The sequence below is a fragment of the Palaemon carinicauda genome, chromosome 9 (genome assembly GCF_036898095.1).
Source record: "Palaemon carinicauda isolate YSFRI2023 chromosome 9, ASM3689809v2, whole genome shotgun sequence".
NCBI lineage: Eukaryota > Metazoa > Arthropoda > Malacostraca > Decapoda > Palaemonidae > Palaemon > Palaemon carinicauda.
The window spans coordinates 112,902,166-112,924,665 of NC_090733.1; the positions used below are offsets into that span (position 1 = coordinate 112,902,166).

A 22,500-nucleotide genomic window follows, 5' to 3' on the forward strand; every position below is an offset into this window, starting at 1 on the left:
CTCTCTCTCTCTCTCTCTCTCTCTCTCTATCTATCTCTATCTCTCTCATCTTTATTTTTGTTGTGAAGATAATAGACACGTAGTATTAAGCTCTAAGTTACTTTAAGTTGAATCTTCCTGCGATGTGATTACATACCTTTCTTTCAGTTTATATATGACATATTTGTTTTTGACGTTGTTGCCTTTTTTAGAATGATTTATAATTAATTTGTTCTCTTCATTTATTTATTTCCTTATTTCCTTTCCTCACTGGGATATTTTTCCCTGTTGGGGCCCCTGGGCTTATAGCATCTTGCTTTTCCAACTAGGGTTGTAGCTTGGATAGTAATAATAATAATAATAATAATAATAATAATAATAATAATAATATAAAACCATATAAGCCTGCGTTGTTTTCGAGAAGAGAATTAGTACTAATGGCCCAGATAGCTCTCTCTACCTTAAATGGAGATCTATCTTCTGAAAAAAGATCTTGCTAAAAAATTTACCTAGTCAACTAACCTTATACAATTCTTCATTAAAACAAATATAACAATTACCTAGCCAGGTATCCTAATTCAATCATTCATTTTACATTTTCATGAAAAAAATTACGAAATCTGAGATCTGTTATACACTTGTCTTAAACGAAACGAAACGTAAATTAGTCGAAGCACATCAAATGTAGTTATCTATGTGAAGAAATGTGGATTGTCTACTAAGCCCGGGTTTCCATGCCCAATAAAGAAGCAAGACAAAATTTTAAAACATAGACCGAATGAACACTTTGCTAGGGAAATTGAATTGCTGAAATCATTCCCTCGTTTTAGGCAGAACAACTGGATCCGAAGTATGCAAATCTCCCCTTGAGCTCAACAGATCAGCAGTCGAAAGAGTTCCAACAACAACAACAACAACAATAACAAAAACAACAAAATTAGAGATAGAAAACACATCTATCAGTGGAAGGAGAATAATTGTTTTTGGTTTATTCCAATAGATTAAGGAAAGCTCTCCAAAAATTAGGACACTATTCCAAACGCTAACGGATATACCCAACTTAAAAGGGGTTACTTCTAAATTAAAGGAATTTTTAGACGCAGATTAATCTATCTGAAGTTTGCAATACCCCTATAACAAGTGGGAGGTAATCAGATCACCCGGAAAAGCAAAACAATTATCACCATAAATATCATAAAAAGGGATAAGAGGAAATATGCAGAGAATGATAGTACGCTGATAAAAAACATCGTAATTTTAATCGAAAATTCACCGTAAAAATATAGTTCTCAGCCGTATTTCAATAAAATATAGGAGATTGTAATTTTTACCCTACTTTGTTATTCTTTTTACGGGTTAGTGACCCTAATCTTACTCTTTTATGTCATTATGTCCGTTTATAAAAGGGTAAATGCCTAGTAATATTCATTCCAAGACTTTTCTCGTTTTTAACAGGGTACAGTACCTGGTTCTTGAAGGTGATAAAACCGAACACTGAGGAACATAACTAGAGATCGGAAATCACAATTACAGGTTATATAAAAACCAACAGATAAGTTTACCGAGAGAAAAGAAAAGACACATGGAACCAGTTTAGCTTGCAAAACCTTATGTTTTATTCTATAAAATGTCTTGGAGAATCTAGAATTGAGGGAAAATGAGAAAACATCAGTGAGACGGGTAAATGGTTCCCATGCAAATCTGCGTCTTATGGAAGCCGTTTCAGATGGTCTGAAAGGGCACAGGTTGTTTTAAAGTGTGTAGGCAAGAGAAAGTTGAGTAAAATTTTGATCACTTGGATATTATATTAAATCGAAGCAAAAAAAGTGGTACTGTAAATGAAATGGATGTCGCAGTCTCCCTAATTATGGAATAGTTCAACTAATAAAGGAATACCAAAAGTATTAAAACCTTTATACAAAACCCAGTACGGTTGCTAATCTCCAACGGATTGCTAGACGAATATGATCTGGTTTTAATACCTTACCGATTGTGAGACCTGCATTAATCGGGATTACAGTACATAAGATTGGAGAGAGGCAGGTAAGAGGGTCAAGAAAAACTGACTGGATATAGAAAGCCAAAGGCATAGATCAATGTAAACATAAAACACAGGAAAAGTTAGAGATTTTGTACTTTCCGCTTACGATGAGAAAACTCATCATTCTAAACATGGTAAATAATAGTAGATATAAAGGAAGCATGAAAAACATTGAAAAGACAACTGATGTACTACTTTACTTAATTGGAAAGATGGGATGGTTTAAGAGGACAATAATTACGGTATACCTTAACTAGTGTATACGACACATCAAAAACACAGAGTACATATTTAGATAGATATGCACATACACACACCCCACTCCAACCTGGGTATGACTACTCCCTCCCCCTAACCCTAAGGAAAGGGAGAGCTGAGCGTAACAGCAAATATATATATATATATATATATATATATATATATATATATATATATATATATATATATATACATATATATATACATACATATATATATATATATATATATATATATATATATATATATATATATATATATATTGAGACACATGATCTTTCTTATATGCGAGAGATGGTACGGATAAATTTTTGAAAAACATTGGGTACCCTAACGCCAGGATTTCAGCCACAACAGATATTTTTTCCCTGTGGATATCCAACATGAAAACATCGTTTTTCATCCTGATTAATATCTCTAAAGGAATCGCTGGACTAATACAGAGGTAAAAGAGAGAGAACAAAATACTGTCCAGGTTTAAGAAGTTAAAAAAGGATCTGAAGAAGAGAAGTCAAGAATATGGTGTGAATTACTATGTCGTGGAGGCTGTACTATTCATTCTATAACAAAAGCCATTAAAAGGACATGGGGTTCAGTAATTTCCCCATCGGCATAGGAGGGACAATGCCACTCGATGTTGTGTATATTGGAGTGTAAATATAAAAGAACATCCAGAGCAGAAAACATAATCAGGAATTAGAATAGTATTATAAAAGGGTGATATAAAATTCATGTGTGTAAGGTAGCTATGGTTGTCTTAACGTTATACTAATCACAGACCTTTCAATAAAAACGAGACCATAGTACGAAAAAAACGATACAATACGAGAGAGAGAGAGAGAGAGAGAGAGAGAGAGAGAGAGAGAGAGAGAGAGAGAGAGAGAGAGAGAGAGAGAGAGAGAATATCTAATGAATGGTTTCATCGTGTGATGAAGATAGTTCAGTCAAGGATAACCTACTTTGATGATATACAACTGTTTTGCCGAAAACCTCTCTCTCTCTCTCTCTCTCTCTCTCTCTCTCTCTCTCTCTCTCTCTCTCTCTCTCTCTCTCTCTCTCTCAATGAATAAAAAACATAAGTTACATAACGTCTTGTCAAAGATTCCAATGTCCGTCCTAAGATCAATAGCTTAGAGAGAAAGAGAGAGAGAGAGAGAGAGAGAGAGAGAGAGAGAGAGAGAGAGAGAGAGAGAGAGAGAGAGAGAGAGAGAGAGAGAGGGAGTCCAAAACTCGAGAAAAAATAAAATATGATATGAAATACATCCTTTACAATTGCATAAATCTTGACCAGGTTAGAAACGTTTCAGGCATTTAGAGCCTTGGCAGTAAGATAAATATAGAAAGGCAACAAACACATATAAGAGCATAATCTCTCATGATAATACTAATCATTATCATAACACAAAACTCCGGATCTGTATGCAATCATTTTAAGCATGCTTCCAAGGAAAACAATGACAAGTTATGTATCAACATGTGATTGAATATACAAAACCAACAAAAAGTAAACCAGAAATGATATTATCATTATTACCTCCGCCAAGGTTATAAAATCGAGAATGTTTATTTATTTATTTATTTGTCTGTGTGTGTGTGTCTGTGGAGAGGATTACGTCAAAACTACTTGAAAGATTTTGATGAGATTTTCACCGAATATAGACCTTAGGTCATGAACGACCCCATTAAATTTTGGAGATGATCCTGATTCCAGATACGGATTTGCATTTTTCGCCATTTTAAAGACAATTTTAAAACAAACTGACGGATTTTGACGAAATTTTCACCAGAAATAGGTCTCTAGCCATGTACGACTCCATTTTTCACAATTTTAAAGATTGCGTAAAAAATAACACATTTGATTTTCACCAAATTTTATCAATAGATAGATATTAAGCAACAAAAGAAACCATGATATTTTGGAGGTGATAAGGATCAAGATCACGATTCCGGATCAAAATTGCGCTCTTCACCATCGACTGTATAGTTAGCATATGAAAAGTGGGATGCGATGTGTCCGTATACCTTAAATGAATGTTGACAATATTTATTGGCGGAGGTCTGAAATCTATGATTGTTGTTGTTGTTAATTTTATTAGCAACAAACCTACTTGGAAAAACAGGGTACTACAAGCGCTTGGGCTCAAACAGGGAAAGTAACCCAGTAAAGAAAATAAATAAGAAATAAACTATATATGAGAGGTAGTGAATGTAAAATATAAAATATTCTAAGACGGTCTAATATATCTGTCATATATGAACTATGATGAGAGACTAATGTCAGCCTGTTCAACATGAAAACGTTTGTACCAAGTTTGAACTTCTGCAGTTCCACCGATGCAACTGGCCCATTAGGAAGTTCATTTCACAATATATTCCCAGCTGGAATAATACTTATAGAATACTGTGGAGCATTGAGCCTTATTATGGAGAAGGCATGACTGATAGAATTAAATGTATGTCTAGTACTACATACAGGATGGTAGTCTTGGAAGATCTAAATGCAAAGGATGGTCAAAATTATGAAAAATCTGAAATATGCATAAAGAATACTTGTGCTAGATATTTATACCTACATCATAAATAAGAGCACATTAAGATGAGAATTAGCAGCTAAAGACCAGACAGGAGAACAGTACTCAAAACCAAGGTAGAATAAGAAGAATTAAAACTTTTTCAAGATAGACTGATCACCGAAAATCTTAAGACTAAACAAGATAGTTTGGCCTTAAGAAAAGAATGAAGACGATTGAGTTTTTCATTACTCTGCTTACTCTCAAACATATTAGCCAAAAGGGTTGTCTTTTTCTTTGGTCAGTGAGTTACAAAGCGATCTGATTCAAGTAAAGGAGGAATTATTGACTTTACGCTAAAAAGTGCAGATTTAAGAGTTGCCCACCATTTATGCTCGTGGGTTGTATCAGAAAGTTTCTTTCATGTTCAAATTGTATTCACTTACAGTTGAAGAATCTGAGCATCAGGTCTTAGCTAAGTATAATTATTCCAAGTCAAATATTATCTGTTACTCTTCCAAAGGTGATAAGCCTCTTATTTCTTAAAATAAGCTCATCTACAACCATCATTGAACCAGGGTTTGGCTTTCTCTCGGTATTATAATAATCGACGGTAAGAAACATCAGAAACAATGGCATGATCCGACATAAAGCCTGGAAGACCAACCTTATTTGCTATAACCAAAGACTATATACTGAAGGAAGATAGGAAGGCTCAAAATAGAATGTTAATATGCTAGTTGGCAACTCCAAAGTGAACACAATAGTTGGTTGCTCCGATTTCAGATGGCGTTGTAGGAATACATCGTTTGTCGTCTGTTTATATTCAGAATTTGACAGTTGACTCAAACGAAATCATGGCGCCGACAGTAAAGAAGTCACACAAGTGTGTTGTGTGCCATAAACAAAAAGAAACCGATCCTCATTTGGTATTTCACAGGTTCCTTAAGGACAAAGAACGGTGAGTACAAACAGTATAATACATGCAGTATGTGCTGCTAATGAGTAAGCCCCACTGATATTGGATGTAAGATTAAGGCAAGGCATCCACAGTAAATCTCATTTGTTTTTCATTTTTTGTTGGCTTGTATGCTACCTTATTTCTATTTCCAACCCCCTTTTGATTATTTTTGTGTGTGATACAATTTTGTGTTATTTTGATCCTTTTGATTGTACATTTATACATTTATTAGTTTATAATACTAAACTATACATGAGTGCATCATGCTTTTCCATTTCAATAAAAAATAAAATACAATTGTGTTTTTAAACACCTAATATCTCTCCATCTTACAGTGGCCTACAAACTGTAATTAAATGTATGCCTACACATAAGCATTTGTGGCTAAGTTTAACAAATCAGATATACAGCATGTTTTAATTTATTCGAATGTGGTATTGTATAGAACATTTAAAAATGGTTGTAATATACTGTACAATACTTAAATTTGCAAGAAAATTAACTAAATCATAAGAGATATAGCTATTGAATTTCTGCAATATAGACTGAGAAATATAATTTGCAATTTAGTTACCTAAAATTTAAGAATATCATGAATATATGAGACAAATATACTGACATAGTAATGCAAATTATGGACAAATATGTCGCAAAATTTACAATCGAATTCCATCCTATATACCCGTAAGCATTACCGCTCTGAATGTTTGGTTGCTCGCTCAACAGATGGAGCCATTCGTTTCGCATGGGAGTATCTGGCATCTTTTCATAGCACACTCATTTGTGTGTTAAAAACCTGAGCCTTCCTATCTTCCTTCAGTATATAGTCTTTGGCTATAACACCAGGGTCCAAGTAGCTAACAGAACTATGAGTAGGTACACTTAAGACTTGCTCACAGCCTGACTCAAAGCCGAAGTCAAGCCACGGTGATCAGTAGGAGAAACAGGTTTTATCGACAACCTATATTGAGAATTGAAATCATTAATAAGAACAAAAGAAGCCTTTCTATAATCGTCTTGCATCTTAACCATAGTGGTAAGACGACAATCAATGATAGAACCATCCAACTCTGGTTCTGATAGTTCGAACACAAATATACTAGTTAAGTAAAACTAAAACACCATTTAAAACTAGGGAAATGGTGGCATACATATTAAAATGGCACCTTAGTTCTTTTCAAGGAAGAACAGTAAAGACAACAAGTATCAAAAGTAACCAATTCTTAATTGTACAGCTAAATCACACCCACAATCTTCCCCTTACAAAAAACAATTAAGTCACTCAAAGTAAATAATCGTATTCCAGAGCAATGGCAGGTTGTTTAATAAAATTATCGTACTCACCAATAAAAAAGCCGATGAAGTGTTAAGAATTTGAGATTGTGTTTCTAAGAAAGAAATAACATCAAATTTCATAGCAGATTATGAAACGCATTCCTTATAACTTGAGATTTGATTTATTCAAAGTCATAATAATCTTGATAACAACTATGGCTGTCGACGCCACATAAAAACACTCGAGTTACGAATTAATTCATGTCGGAACTCCAGACGACTACTTGAGGGTTTCTGCACGCACGGCTGTGTTTATATATATATATGTATATATATATATATATATATATATATATATATATATATATATATATATATATATATATATATATATATAATGTATATGGGGAGAGAGAGAGTATCAAAATGTAAAATCTTGAAGTGTAAAAAATTAAACTTAAGACTTGATAAAGAAACCGTGTTACATAATTTTTTATTATTTCCATCATTAATCATGTTAGTAATAAACCTAGTGTTCTAAATAAATGAAGGCACCGTCACCCGTTGATATACTACCTCAAGACACTTAACGAGTCCTTTGACTGGTTACCGCTGATTTTTTCCTTTACCTACGCATACACCGAATAGTTTAGCCTCTTTTTTACACATCCTTTTTCCACATACACCTGACAACACTAAGACAACCAAGAAAAAATTGTCTTCACTCAAGGGGTTAACTATTGTTCAGTGGCTACTTTCCACTTGGTAAGGGTAGAAGAGTTTAGATATGATAAGCAGATCTTTAAAGAGATGGATACGTCAAATTCAAACCATTGTTTTTTAGTCTTGGATAGTTCCATAGCCTTTGTACCACGGTCTTCCACTGTCTTTGAGTAAAGTTCTCTTGCTTGAGGGTACACTCAAGCACACTATTCTATCTATCTAATTATTTCGTTTACTCACTGGGTTACTTTGTCTGTTGGAGCCCTTGGGCTTATAGCTTAGCTAGTAATAATAATAATAATAATAATAATAATAATAATAATAATAATAATAATAATAATAATAATAATAATAATAATAATAATAATAATAATAATATCAAAGGCTGTAAGTTACAAGATAAGCTTCATTCGAATAGAAGTTCCATGTGGAATCAAAGAAAAAATAAAAACAAATAAAATATTAGATCGTAAACAAGAAAATTATTTACATTTGATAAACTATCTAGAGCTATTTTAATATACATTTACACATGAATTTCAATCGATTCAATGATGGATTAAGATTTTCTTAATCAAGTTTCCTTTCTTTAAATGGATTACACTAAGTTACTAGAATCTGAGTTTCTTATGGAAAAAATTATTACAGTATTTGTATAAACGATAATGGATTAAGAATTAATATTCTATCATTGCAGTGTATATGATCGTATTTTAAATTAATCCTACTATACATCGAGAAAAGTAAAAAACGATTATTCTACAATAAGTGTACAGTATGCCAAGTTTACGAATCAGAATCTTCAAAGTTAATCAAAGAAGCTTTCAAAAAACCTAAATCTATTAGAACTAGAATAACAATACACAAAAATCATAAAATGGATGTTCAGCATTTTCAAAAATTATCCTTCACATATCAATATAAGTTCCTCTGAAATATTTTCCGGAAAAAAAATATTTCATTCAAATATTTTTTTGGCTGATAGTTCGAGATCTTGAAAAAAAAAAAAAAAAAAAAAAAAAAAAAAAAAAAAAAAAAAAAAAAAAAAAATCCTAAAAATCACATGTATTTCGTCAGTCACTTCCTTCACTCAAGCCATGAACCACAAAAAAAAAAATCAGAAACTGCGATTAATTACTTTGCTGTTTCTCAATTAATTTCATATCAAAATGGAAATTCATAGAAAAAAGATAGGTCGATCCTGTTATAAGTATATATATCATCACATGAGAAAAATGACAAAGTACCTAAATATGAAGGATTTTCTCGGGGTTGTTTTAGCTGCCCTGAAAATGAACATAAATAGAAGCGAGCAAAATAACAATGAATAAGTTTGCAAGACAGATTTTTTACAACAAAAGAAAATAAACAATTTAATAAGATCAAAAACTGGATTAGTTCTTGCAACCAAAAGAAATTAGTACTGTCAGGTTGGCTGGAAAAAAATTGTGTTAATAATCTGAAAAAAAAAAATGGAAATTTTTTATATTTAAAACCTAAAAATTCCTTTGAAATACTGTTAATCATTTCCCTTCTAAAAATATAGTCTAATTTGGTGGGGCAGAAACTTATGAAAAAAAAAATTTAAGAGAAGTTTCTTTGAAAAAAAAATATCCTCTATATTTACTGTTATGAGAAATAAGTGTTGCTGAAAATATAAAATAAAAGCAATGATGTTGGCTGAAACTAAACAACTGACGAAGCTTAGAGGCAAGATTTTTTTGTAGGAATGATAAAAAATAGCAGAAATACGCTATTAAGTTTTAATAGCAATTGAAAATAATCAATTCAATATCCAGGAGAAAAAAATAACTGGATATCCCTTCGGGTAAAAAAAAAAATTAAAAAAAAAATCCAGAAGGGGAAAACATCAGTAGAGTAAAAGTTAAACTCAAGAGACTGAGCGAGAGGGAAAAACAGATGCAGTTAAAGAAAAAATACACAAAAGTGGTGAGAAGAAAAATAAAACAATAGTGGTGACAGATCCCAAAGCAAACGAACACTGTGCCAGTTAGCAAACTTAACTGTTGTCATCGTTATTGCTTGATTAGAATACCGTGCAGTTATATATAATACGAGAGCGTACTCTAAATAGAATTAGTATACGATAAACGTGAATCAAATTCAATCTTACAAATAAATGTGAAATTTAGGTTCATCTATATCTTCTCTTCAATATTTTTTCTGGTATTAAGGAGTGTTCAAATGGTTTTTATTATAAAAATATGATAAATATCTTCTGGATTCAACCGTATTTCCAGTCCTCTTTTCAACACCGTTTCTTCTATTTTAGAATATAATAGTATAGCAACACCACTTTCCATAGGAGTATATTAAGTTCAAAGTAATAAAAATTTACTAAAGAACCAACAATAGTTCTACGACAATCGGTACTGTATAAAAAAAAAAAAAAAAAAAAAAAAAAATACGATAGCTGGTGAATGTAGGAAAATGTAGTAATATTCACCCAAATTCCTGAATCTCAAATACTAACATAACGCAAAAAAAAGTAAAGAACATAATGTATATTATTGTGAATAATTCTTAACGATTGATGAATTCAGAAAAATAAAAGAATGACTAAAATCTCTTAGAAAAAGAGATAAATTTTGAACACAGCTATGCCACCTTAGCATTCACAAATAAAAAAAAATAACCTAATTCATACCAAATATATTTTACCCATCAAATAATTAAAACATAAAACTCGAAATTATTACATCAGTCGATTTATGAAATTCGTAATTAAATTCAGCTATAACCCCACGTATTGGTACTTGAAAATTTGACACAATGTTCTCTGTTTAAGGAGAGATAATCAAGAAAAAGAATAAAAGGAAAAGGGAAAAAGAGAATTGACACATTTACCTTCGTAGTCCTCATCATACTCCTCCCCTAGAAGAAGACAGGTCATGTCAGAAAAGGTTATAATGTAGAATACAGAATACAGGTAAATATTCTAAGACCATGAAAAGGAACCAGAGGAAAATACTCTAATGTTATGAAAAGGAATAATGTTTTTATCAAGATCCTTACAAGAGATCAAAGATCACTTTCTACTTTGTTTTTTACAAATCAATATGATCATGCAAAGTACCAAAAAGATTTATATTGAAAATAAATTTTCATGAATATACTTCATCATCCAAATAAAAAGTAAGTTTAAAATGCAAATTAATTTTTTTCTCCAAAACATAAAAATTAATATGATTAACAGTTCAAAAACTGGAAACAATAGAACTGGAAGAGATAGATAGAATTACAAATAACAAAATATAGAAAAAAACATAAGTTTATAAGATCACCCATGCAAGTTTAATACCATCAGAAGAATGAAGACAAAATAAATCGTCTTATCCTATTAAATCTTTAATTTTTTTTAATAAAAAGAGAATAATGAACTAAACTTGGATGAAAGATGGTCAACGTTAAATCAAAATAAATAAAATGATTAATTCAAGTCATACACATTCTTAAAATTGACTGTACGTACTACAATCACTTTCAATCAATGTATCTTTCATTCTGATAAGGAAATCACCTTCATACCATTACCATTCATTCTGGGTTACACTCGTCCATCGTGTATTATAAAATTAAAGACCCAGTACAGCCAAAGTATATTAACACAGATCCCATTCCCCATTTAGGAGGAGCAAAAATAAAAATGTGAAATCTAAACAACACCAACAAAAACGAATACATATCAACGTAATGAGAATGTCATGCCTGCTAAGTAATAATACACATACGTTCTTACACAGGATTGCACGTCCTGCAATCACTTCAATTAATGAATCTTTCACTCTGATAAAGAAATCACCTCCATACCATTACTACTTTCAAAAGATTCATTCTGGGTTACTCTTCCATCGTGTCAAATGAAATTTAAGCCCCAGTACAGCCAGATTATATTAGCACAGATTTTTTTTCCCATTTAGGAGAATGAAAAATAAAAGTATAATGTGAAATAACTAAAAATGTGAAACCTAAACAATACCAACCAAAAATAATACATATCAACGTAATGAGAATGTCATGCCTGCAAAGTAATAAAGAGTACAATTGAGATAAAAAAAGTGTAATCAATACAATACCCACGATAAGTGAAACATGACACTTCACGTTTGACGACTTGGATCAAAGGGTCTTACAGTGACCCAAAATCTAGCATTTCCTGGGGGAAGGGATGGTTCACCTCGTGTTATCATTGTAAGTTTATATACAGAAGGTCTTCAACTTACAAACATTCAGAGATACAAACACAAATCCAAATGAAATCTTAAGTCTCAGATATTGCATCAAGAGTTCATAATAAAATTCTGCAATAAAACAATATCATATAATTTAATGCAGTAACTAAGACGACATTTGCAGTATGAAACAGGACTATTTGTTGACTTTTGCAGCTGCAAAATTCGACAAACAGCTTCTTGGAACTTATTAAGTTCGTAAGTTGGGCACATTCTGTATGACTAAAAATAGTAAACTATAGGATAAGGGTCGTCTCCGTTTAACCAGCTTTACGTTTTCGGCATCGATATCTTTAAAAGAAACTTCTCATACTAATTATCAACATTCTTTGTAGGTTTATTAAATAACTTTTTATCTGTTCCTAAAGAACGGATGTGAAAATAATGCAATTATATTAGGAATTCGAATACTGAAGTCCATAGCTGATAACTATTTTTTTGCCTGTGAACAAAATGCGACATTAACATTTCTGACAAAATTGGAGGTTATACAAGTATTCTGTAAAAGATACAATACCAGAAAATTTATCAGTTGACATAAATTCTAAAACTACTTACTCTTATATCACAAGTAAATTCCTTTATTCACTATTGAATCCCGAAGAGAAGCTTCAAGAATTTTATCATTCTAAATATAAAAAAATAACAAAACTGTCATTTATAGCTTTAAAAGGGATTTATACACTGAATAGCTAATTAAATTTGATGAGCATTTCCCCCAATAATTACTTCATAAAGCGTACATTTAGATTAATATGAAGTACAAAAATACACTTGCTATCGATCGCATCTCAAATAGGAGCTTTTTCTTCTATCTATTTTTCTTTTACCAAGAAATCTCGGAAGGATACGAATATATGCTGAAAGGGTTGTACTTTTCATGCCTAACTAACTCCCATCTTGAATTAAGATTATCATAGGATCATAAACAGATGATATGAAGATTACTGCAGTAACTGATACCCTGAGTTCCCAGTTCTTTGGATAACATTCCTCAAAGTAAACATGTTCCGGCATCAGGTGCCAGGTATTAATGTTTATCATTACTCTACATACTCATCAATACGTATTTTGACCAATGAAATTGCAATATGTATTTTTAGGTACATTTGTTTCATAACAACATTAACTTATACAGCCATATATCAACAAAATCAACAGGCTCCTGACACCTCAAGTTCATATATAAGTTCTCTCTGATGAACCTTAAAATACAAATATTTCAAAAGGTAGAATAATTTTCTTAATCTAAAGATGACGCTGTATCAGGCCACCTCTGCATAAGACACAAGCAACACCTCCCATAATATATAACCACAATACATCTCCAAACACAAAAAGTTTGGCTAGCAACGCCCAATTATATTAGTTTGGAACATGTGGCAACCATACTAAGGGAAAGAGGCGGGGCTTGTGTGCAAAGTTAGTGAGAGTTGCTCATAACGACCGAAGCAATGGGTTGAGAGTTACTGAGACCTGGTGATAACCTACCTTGATGGATCCATCTCATGGATCTCTTCTTTCTCTTCATGTACATGGACTGTCCCCGGCTCATCTTGTTGTTCTCATCCACAAGAGAGAAGGAGATACGCTGGGCCAGTTCCACTTGGTCATCGATGGTGGGATGGTCGGGACGGTAGAAGGCAGATGATGCGAAGGCCTTCTCTGTTGGACAAGATGAAATGGTCATTATTAAGTCTGTTTGTTTACAAAATTGTCATGTTTGTAAATTAAAGGTAATATTGAAAAGAATAAATAACCTAAACGTAAAGTCGAAGAAACCCTTTTTTTCCATCTTAAAGTGATCAATGGAGATTGTTAAGTTTGATTGTTTACAGAATTATCAGATTTGCAAATCAAAGGGCAACATTGAAAATAAAGTAATCAAAATGTAAAGTCGAAGCAACACTTTTTTCCCATCTTAGAGTTGGTCAATGGTGAATATTAAGTTTGATTATTTACAGAATTATTAGATTGGTAAATCAATGGGCAATATTAAAAATAAAGTAACCAAAATGTAAAATCAAAGAATGCAATTTTTTACCAATCCTAAATTTGATCATTAGTTCTCTGTTGAAAAAGAAGGAATTGGTTTAATATTTTTTTTTTTACTACAAAACTCATAAAAGGGTGAATTTTAAAGATGAATTAAAATATTCATATAATCAATGCAATTCACAATTTAATACTATATCATCCAATTTTGAAAGCGATGGCAATTTTATTAAAAATGTAAGGTATCATTTTACCTTTTTGTGCGAATGTAGCTGTAAATTACATGTTAAGCATATGCTAAAACAATCAATATTAACAACATTCTTTACACAAGGTAAAATGCTTCCAATTAATAACAAACCAATTACTTAATAGTGAAACTTATAAACTATGTTGTAAGGTGAATAAGAGATATAGTACCAATCTTAGTATTAATAATGGTTCATATCACCTCTGATTCTATACTGTCACTGAAGCATTATACGAAGGAAAATTAAGACACGGGACAAACATCAAACAGACAGTTTTGAATATACTGGATAGCTAAAGAACTACCCAGTGAACGGTCACTAACCAAGAAAACAGGAAAATAAACAAGAAAGTATAGTTTTTAACTCCTGTAACTCCATTTTAAATAATTGATCCTCTTTCCGCTTACTTTAGCCCCGTTCCCCACATATCCTTTTCTCAAAAATATTCCATAGCCCTCTTTTCCGCCTACAACAAACTTGTGAGGGATATAGTAACAAAAAAGCCCCAGGAAGTAAGGAGTGAGCGAAAATTACATGGTAAATGAGAATAGAAAGGAAAAATGAAGAGGCAAAATCTTAAAGTCACTTTTGATATAGGGATTATTTTGTTAATTTTGTTAAGTACCATTTTCTTCCACTATCTGGAGTTAGAGTTCTCTTGCTTGGGGTACACTCGGGCACACTATTCTATCTAATTTCTCTTCATCTTGTTTTGTTAAAGTTTTTTATAGTTTATCTAGGAAATATTCATTTTAATGTTATTGTTCATGAAAAATTTAATTTTTCCTTGTTTCCTTTCCTCGCTGGGCTATTTTCCCTGTTGGGGCCCCTGGGCTTATAGCATCGTGCTTTTCCAACTAGGGTGGTAGCTTAGCAAGTAATGATAATGATGATAATGATAATACATAATCATCCAGTGTTAGGCAATAAACTACGAAAGTAGTTGCCTTACTGGAAGAATACAATGTTTTTAATAACGAAATCACCGTAAGACAAGAACAATACCAAAACTTTTCTTCTTCTCTCTGTGCAAGAAATGAAACAATACTAGTCACAAATAATCACTCCGTCCTGAATACGAACACAGATTGGTAGAAACTGTGATTAATCATAAGAGACGCTAATGGCTCGCCTCATATTAAAGAAAACATATATATGAAAAATCAATTACCAAAGCAAGGCATTCAGCTCAAAATTTCAAGGTAATGTCATGTCTACAGTAGATCTATGTTTGACGTCACCATAGTTATAGCAATACATTATCCTGCAAAAATGAATAACAACAACTAACATTGTAAATATCTGCTAATTTAATAATTATATAGCAACAATCCAAAATAATAGATAATTATCATTGTGAAGAACGAAATACTGTTTAAATAAAATAAAAATCACACTTGGAGAGGTGAACAATGACTTTTCTTAAGATTACATAACGCAAAAAATAATTCATAACTTTTAAGATAATCAATAAAATGCATTCACGGTAATGAAGAAATCGAAAATTACAAAAATCTATCTGCTCTTATTTGCCCCACAGTTTATGTAGCAGGAAAATATTATGTAGAAGAGCTTTGGGTCTAATTTTCTTTGTGATATTTCACACTCAAAGTTGTTTCCTTTTGGTTGTCAAAATGCTAAAGTAGAAATATACAGTTAAACAGCTTAGCTGTAACTCGAGTTTACATGTAAAATATTCCAGTGTTGTACAGGCACCTTACGAAACGTTAAAACTAGACTAATACTTCCCTTAAAAAACTTAAGTTTCAGTATGTTACATTTTGATAATTAATTCAAGAAAGTATTTAAGTATTTAGGCCTTTTTGAAATGTCTCAGTATTTTCATGAACGTTAGACAATCTCAAAGTAGGTTACATTATGGGATATATTGCATATTGTTATTTTACATTCTTTGGGCATTTTTTTATTCCAGTGGTACTTGAAATACACAGAAAGATTCAGCATACCAAATGGTTTCAAATATTCATTTCTCAAAAATACTCCATTTTTACAACGGGCCTAGATGATCTATTTTTAATAGGAACAAATCACAAACACTATTTGGCACCTTTCTTTTATATTTCGTATATCAAAATCTACGTCGCCCCGCCCCCCCCCCCCCCCTCCCACACACACACACTTCCATACTCCCCCGCCCGTGTTATATGATATTTACCTTGCTTGAGGGTCCACTCGGACACACTGTTCTATGTTATTTCTCATCCTTTCTTTTTAAGGTTTTTATAGTTTATATATATGAAAGATTTTTTCTAATGTTGTTACTATCTTTAAAATATTTTAATTGTTAATTACTTCTCTTGTAGTTTATTTATTTCCTTTTTTCCTTTCCTTGCTGGGCTATTTTCCCGTGTTGGAGCCCTTGGGCTTATAGACTCTTGCTTTTCCAACTAGGGTTACAGCTTAGCTTGTAATAATAATAATAATGATAATAATAATAATAATAATAATACGAACTTACCTATCCATTACCATTCGGCAGTATTCCCATCTCTTTCCCCATCACAAAACTCATTTGCCATTTCGTTCATGTGACAGCCGAATGAATTTGGTTATTCCACGCTGCTCCCCTACGGCTATGATTTATGGACGCAATTATTCAATTACATAAATCTTGTATGCGGCAAAAATGCGTAAAAACTTATTTACGTTTACATAGCACAGCTTCACTAATGACTGCTGAACGAGGGATTGCGGTATTTTTGCAATGCGGGAGTGTTTGTGTGTGTGTGTGTGTGTGTATATATATATATATATATATATATATATATATATATATATATATATATATATATATATATATATACACACACATATATATATACAGTATATATATACATATATATATACATATATATATATATATATATATATATATATATATCGTTGGTTAAGAACAGAAGCTGCCATGCATATGTTTATACTAGTCCGACTAGAAATACTTGTAGCCAAATTTTTCTCAAGAAGTGGTGTAACTCGCCAATATATATATATATATATATATATATATATATATATATATATATATATACATATATATATATATATATATATACATATATATATATGTATATATATATATTGGCGGGTTTATATATATATATATATATATATATATATATATATATATATATATATATATTGGTATAAACAGATGCATGGCAGCTTCTGTTCTTAACCAACGAAACAATTCTCTCCGGTTAGTTACCATTGCTACTGAATATTTTATACAATAATCGTTGTAAGCCGTTCATACAAGATATATAAATATATATTCACACCTATATATATATATATATATACATATATATATATATATATATATATATATATATATATATATATATATACACACATATATATATATATAACAACACAAAATGCAGCTATTTCTAGTCCACTGCATGACACAGACATGTTCTTATTCATGTCTGGGGTTCGGCCTGTTTTCATCACCACGCTACCCAACTGCGGATTAGTGATGATGGGAGACTTTTGTCTGATCGTTCAGAGCAAACCAATCTAGTACGGGTGGCCCTGACATGTACAGCTTTGCTGACCATGGCGATACACAAATCCTTTTACTACATTACAGTATATATATATTTGACGTATCTCTTTCTTTGAAAATCAACGTGTTGAACTAAGAAAAATACTAATAAAAAGACTATAAATGTGATAGTTTTATTCAACAGTGACTATTTCCAAAAAGAAGCAAAATTATGCTATCTTTCATTCATTCGAGGGAGCGGCGCCCGTAAATTGAATAATGCGAACGAAAATAACGAATAAATCTGTTTGTGATATCTATTACATTACGAGCAAATTGCACAAATTGACTTCGTCGATCATTCAACCATTACTCTTCATACAACGCCATACAAGGGGAAGTGTGTTAAGGGTACTGAGGTTTTTATGTTTTGGAGGCCGTTATGGCACTTGAGAAAGTTATGGAAATTTGCTTATGTAATTGTAAATGATATCCTCCAGGCTAATGAATTTTCATTTGTTGCTTTGTTTCTTTTTTTAAAGTGTGGCTTTCGGATGTTGTTTACTGTGCCCCTTTTTCTTTCGTTTTCTCTTCTTTTAGCATAAAATTATAGGAAATGTTTGCTAGCTAGTCTTTGGCTATTTAAGCTTGTTTATATGAGTGAGTGTATGTACTGAATAATAATAATAATAACAATAATAATAATAATAATAATAATAATAATAATAATAATAATAATAGCATTGGCCTGCTTGATAGGGCAAAATCACTGCCTCTGCCACTCATTTGCGGCCTTCAAACATTTAAACCACATAATTAGTTTTTGCCCACATCCTTTCAAAACATCAACGCCTACAATACTTAATTTCAAGATCACAGACAGCAACCAACGCAGTCACATTTCTATAATAAAAATGTATATCAACTCCTTTAATAATAAAAAAAAAATCCCTTATACAGACTCCAACAATGCAAACTCCCCACAAATTAAACTCACAGAGGTCAAACCCCACCCCCACACAACTTCGCAATACTTAATCCTTCCAGAAACAACAATTTCACAATATTCCCTTCCCACGACCCACAGTGGAATGAGATACAGGTATAGCTAAGTTGTGTGCTACTTCAGTGAACTCCTGCATCGACCACCATATTGAAATATTAAAAGCAGTAACTGAAAACCAGATAGCGCAATGTAATGCTTTTATTAAATGATTAAAAGCAGTAAATTGTATGAGCTAAAGGGGTTAAAATTTATTAAATTTCTATATACTTTCAAAAGTTTATGTTTCTTATGTTTATTCGAGTAATTCTCTTAGTGTAATTCTGAGTTGAAATGCATCGTATATTTCCAGCTCTAACCCACTTTTTGTTTGCATACATTGTCATATATGATTATAAGAACATTCATGTATGTAAAGTTATGTGTTTAAACTTGTATCAAGTTAATCATGAGCTATCGATGTAGTAACTTTAAGCTGAAATATTATATACAATATATACAAATTATCTCAATTTAAAAAAAAAATTGCTTTCACAAACTTTTCTCAAATAACAGATGAATGGTAAAAAAAGAACGTACAATTATTTAGAATTCGTTAAGTAAACGTAAAAACGTAAAATGTCACATTACTGATTATGGCGCTTCATTAAGTTAATAGTAAGACCGTGAACAGTATGACTAAAATACGATGTATTTACACTTGCCTCTGAAATATTTATATAGTAACAGAGATCCTTTAGTTTCTATGAATAAAGATCCTTTATCAACCTTCCAATATTTTGTCATTACTCGAAAACTGAAACTAAGAATAAATCTGCTCAACATATATCTGCAGTAAAAAAAAATCATCTAGATCTGAAAGGTTATAGTTTTCGAGGAAAGTATATATATATATATATATATATATATATATATATATATATATGTATATATATATGCATGTATATATATATACTGTATATATATATATATATATATATATATTTGTGTGTATACATACAAAAACACACACACACACATATATATATATGTATATGTATACACACACATATATATATAAATATATATATATATATATATATATATATATATATATATATATATATACAGTATATATATATATATATATATATATATATATATATATATATATATAAAAGAGCACGCCCACCTACTAATTTATTTCATTATTCCACATCTCAAGTATTTGCTTAAAATAATCTAAGTTATATAATCACCCTAAAGTCATTATCACCTGGTAACATAAAAAAAGGACTTATCTACGCATATTAGGTACGTATTCCCATGAGCCTCAGGATTCGCTGTGTATAGAATTAGGCAAAATTACTCTGAATCTGATTGCCAATTATAATGTTATCACTGAGAAAAAAATACGCATCTTATTTCAAACATCATGACAGATAGCTACCATTTTAAACTAAAAGTATAACTAATAAAAACTTTGCCCTTTGGCAAGACATTCAAAAGGTTAAAGGTCACCTAATTCAGTGGTCTCTCCTTGCCTGTCTAATGAATGGTCAATTAAGGTAAATATAGAAAGGCGAATGGATACAGGAACATGTAAGGTTTTAATAGAGCGCAAAAAATAAATAAAAAAGAAAAAAAAATCTTAAAAATTAGTGGTTAATATGAATTAGATCCATAACAAGAAGGATCATTTGCATATATGTAAAGATTAAAAGGTTATTAGGTTAAATTGAGGTTATCGTTAAACAGTGAGAGTGAAAGAAAGTGTATTATTAATTGCGGCTAAAGTATGATCTGCCTTCTTTGAACATGGACGTACTTTTACTTATCGGCGTGAGGTCTCCAGAATCGGTGGCAGGGGTGAACAGGCGCTCTAGACTTATCTTCTTGTCTCCTTCCAGTCCTTGGTCAGTCTGTAAAATACAGGAACCTTTAGTAAAATCAAAAGTATTAAATTTCACTTAGTATCTATAGACTATCAATTCTTCAAAGGTTGTGGAGGTTGAAAAAAAAATGTCAAATTGTATAAAATAATAATGTCAACGATGAATATCTGAGATTCTTAACAGCCAAGAGCAGAGTTACACAACATTGATTATTCAACTTTATGTATTCAATCTGATACTAGTCAATCAATCGATTATATTTGAATAACTCTTTCTGACTGAAATATGAAAACATCATAAATTAAAAAAAAAAAAAAAAAAAAAAAAAAAACTTTAACTTTTAGTTTTCGTAGCTATACAAACCTGAGCCATTTGTATATAGCATACATACGCACACATTTGCTCTCACATATGATTACGATTGCTAAACAAAATGTTAACAGGATAGGTTTATGTTTGTATGTTAGTTTACAGAAAAGGCAAACATCTCAACAGTCAATATACGCAATTATCATCAACCGTTGTTGATACCTGCAAAGTGTCATGATCAATCAACAGAGAGTTATACCAACAAGTATAAAAAGAATGTTCGGTCGAGAGCATACCTCCGTACAAGGTCTTTCTTTGTGAGATTTTTATTTTTTTATTTTTAACAGGATATACATATTTACAATTAAAATTTATATATATATATATATATATATATATATATATATATATATATATATATATATATATATATATATATATATATATATAAATATATATATATATACATCATTGTATATTTACATGAATATTTTTTTTAACATATGTATACTGTATTAAATTGTAATTTCTACTATTTATCTAAATGTTTTTAATAAAAAATATATCGTCTCATGAATATTTTTTTATGTGATTTTAACGAAACTCGCCTTTGTTAATAAAGTCATTATCAATAAGATCACCTTTTATTTTCTTCGATATCTTACAAATAATTATGAAATCACCTGTCAATTTGCATCACATTTTGGTCACAACAACCTTGTTAACAGACAGACAGACAGGCAGAGTTGAAAACGAAACCTAATCTCAACATCATTAGCATAGATATATATGGAGAGAGAGAGAGAGAGAGAGAGAGAGAGAGAGAGAGAGAGAGAGAGAGAGAGAGAGAGAGAGAGAGAGAGATCTAAGACTAAAGACATAAGGATGTCTGGTGGACTATATTTAACCAAGGTGATGCACCACTCATTTTCTTCTTAATGTATTATTAGAAATGATGTGTAAATTGCAACATTTATGCCAATGAGGGTCACCAGCATTCTCTCTCTCTCTCTCTCTCTCTCTCTCTCTCTCTCTCTCTCTCTCTCTCTCTCTCTCTCTCTCTCTTGGTGTATCTGCATTTGCCTACACACACTGAAGTATGATTTATAATGTGAACATGAAACGGTATGTACATTACTTAAATATTCTTTAATAAATATGTTTTAACATTATAGTTATTACAATAATAAGAAAAACAACAATAACAACAACAACAACAACAACAACAACAATAATAATAATAATAATAATAATAATAATAATAATAATAATAATGGCAACTAAAATTAGCGTAAGGTGCTAAGTATGGGACATGAACCTGAACCCTTACAAAACTCAAAGTATGACTAAGTACATTGATGAAAGTGGCTCCTCAAAATCTATATCTTTTTGCATTGGCAATGCCTTCTTACCTATACATAAATCCATTTAAATTTCTAGATGTGATTCTTGATTGCAAATTTACTTTTGAAAAGCAAATTCTGTCTATTTTTTCTTGAATTGCACAACACATTGGTTTAATGAAAAAAAAAAGTCTTCCTTGAGGTTTTCGGTGCTTAA

At 31.2% G+C, this 22,500-nt stretch overlaps 1 protein-coding gene across 10 annotated transcripts in view; it reads right to left on the reverse strand.

The window, feature by feature from the left end:
- The window catches only part of LOC137647051 (titin-like), a 246,470-nt gene that overhangs the window by 72,173 nt on the left and 151,797 nt on the right, over positions 1–22,500 (reverse strand). For 8 of the 10 annotated variants that reach the window (XM_068380199.1, XM_068380201.1, XM_068380196.1 and 5 more), the window contains 3 exons: positions 20,565–20,658; positions 13,492–13,665; positions 10,616–10,642 (listed from right to left, as the gene is read on the reverse strand). In XM_068380199.1, the coding sequence (XP_068236300.1) occupies positions 10,616–10,642; positions 13,492–13,665; positions 20,565–20,658 (295 nt within the window). The remainder of the gene's footprint in view (positions 1–10,615; positions 10,643–13,491; positions 13,666–20,564; positions 20,659–22,500) is intronic. The other 2 variants (XM_068380197.1, XM_068380194.1) reach the window with 1 other exon arrangement.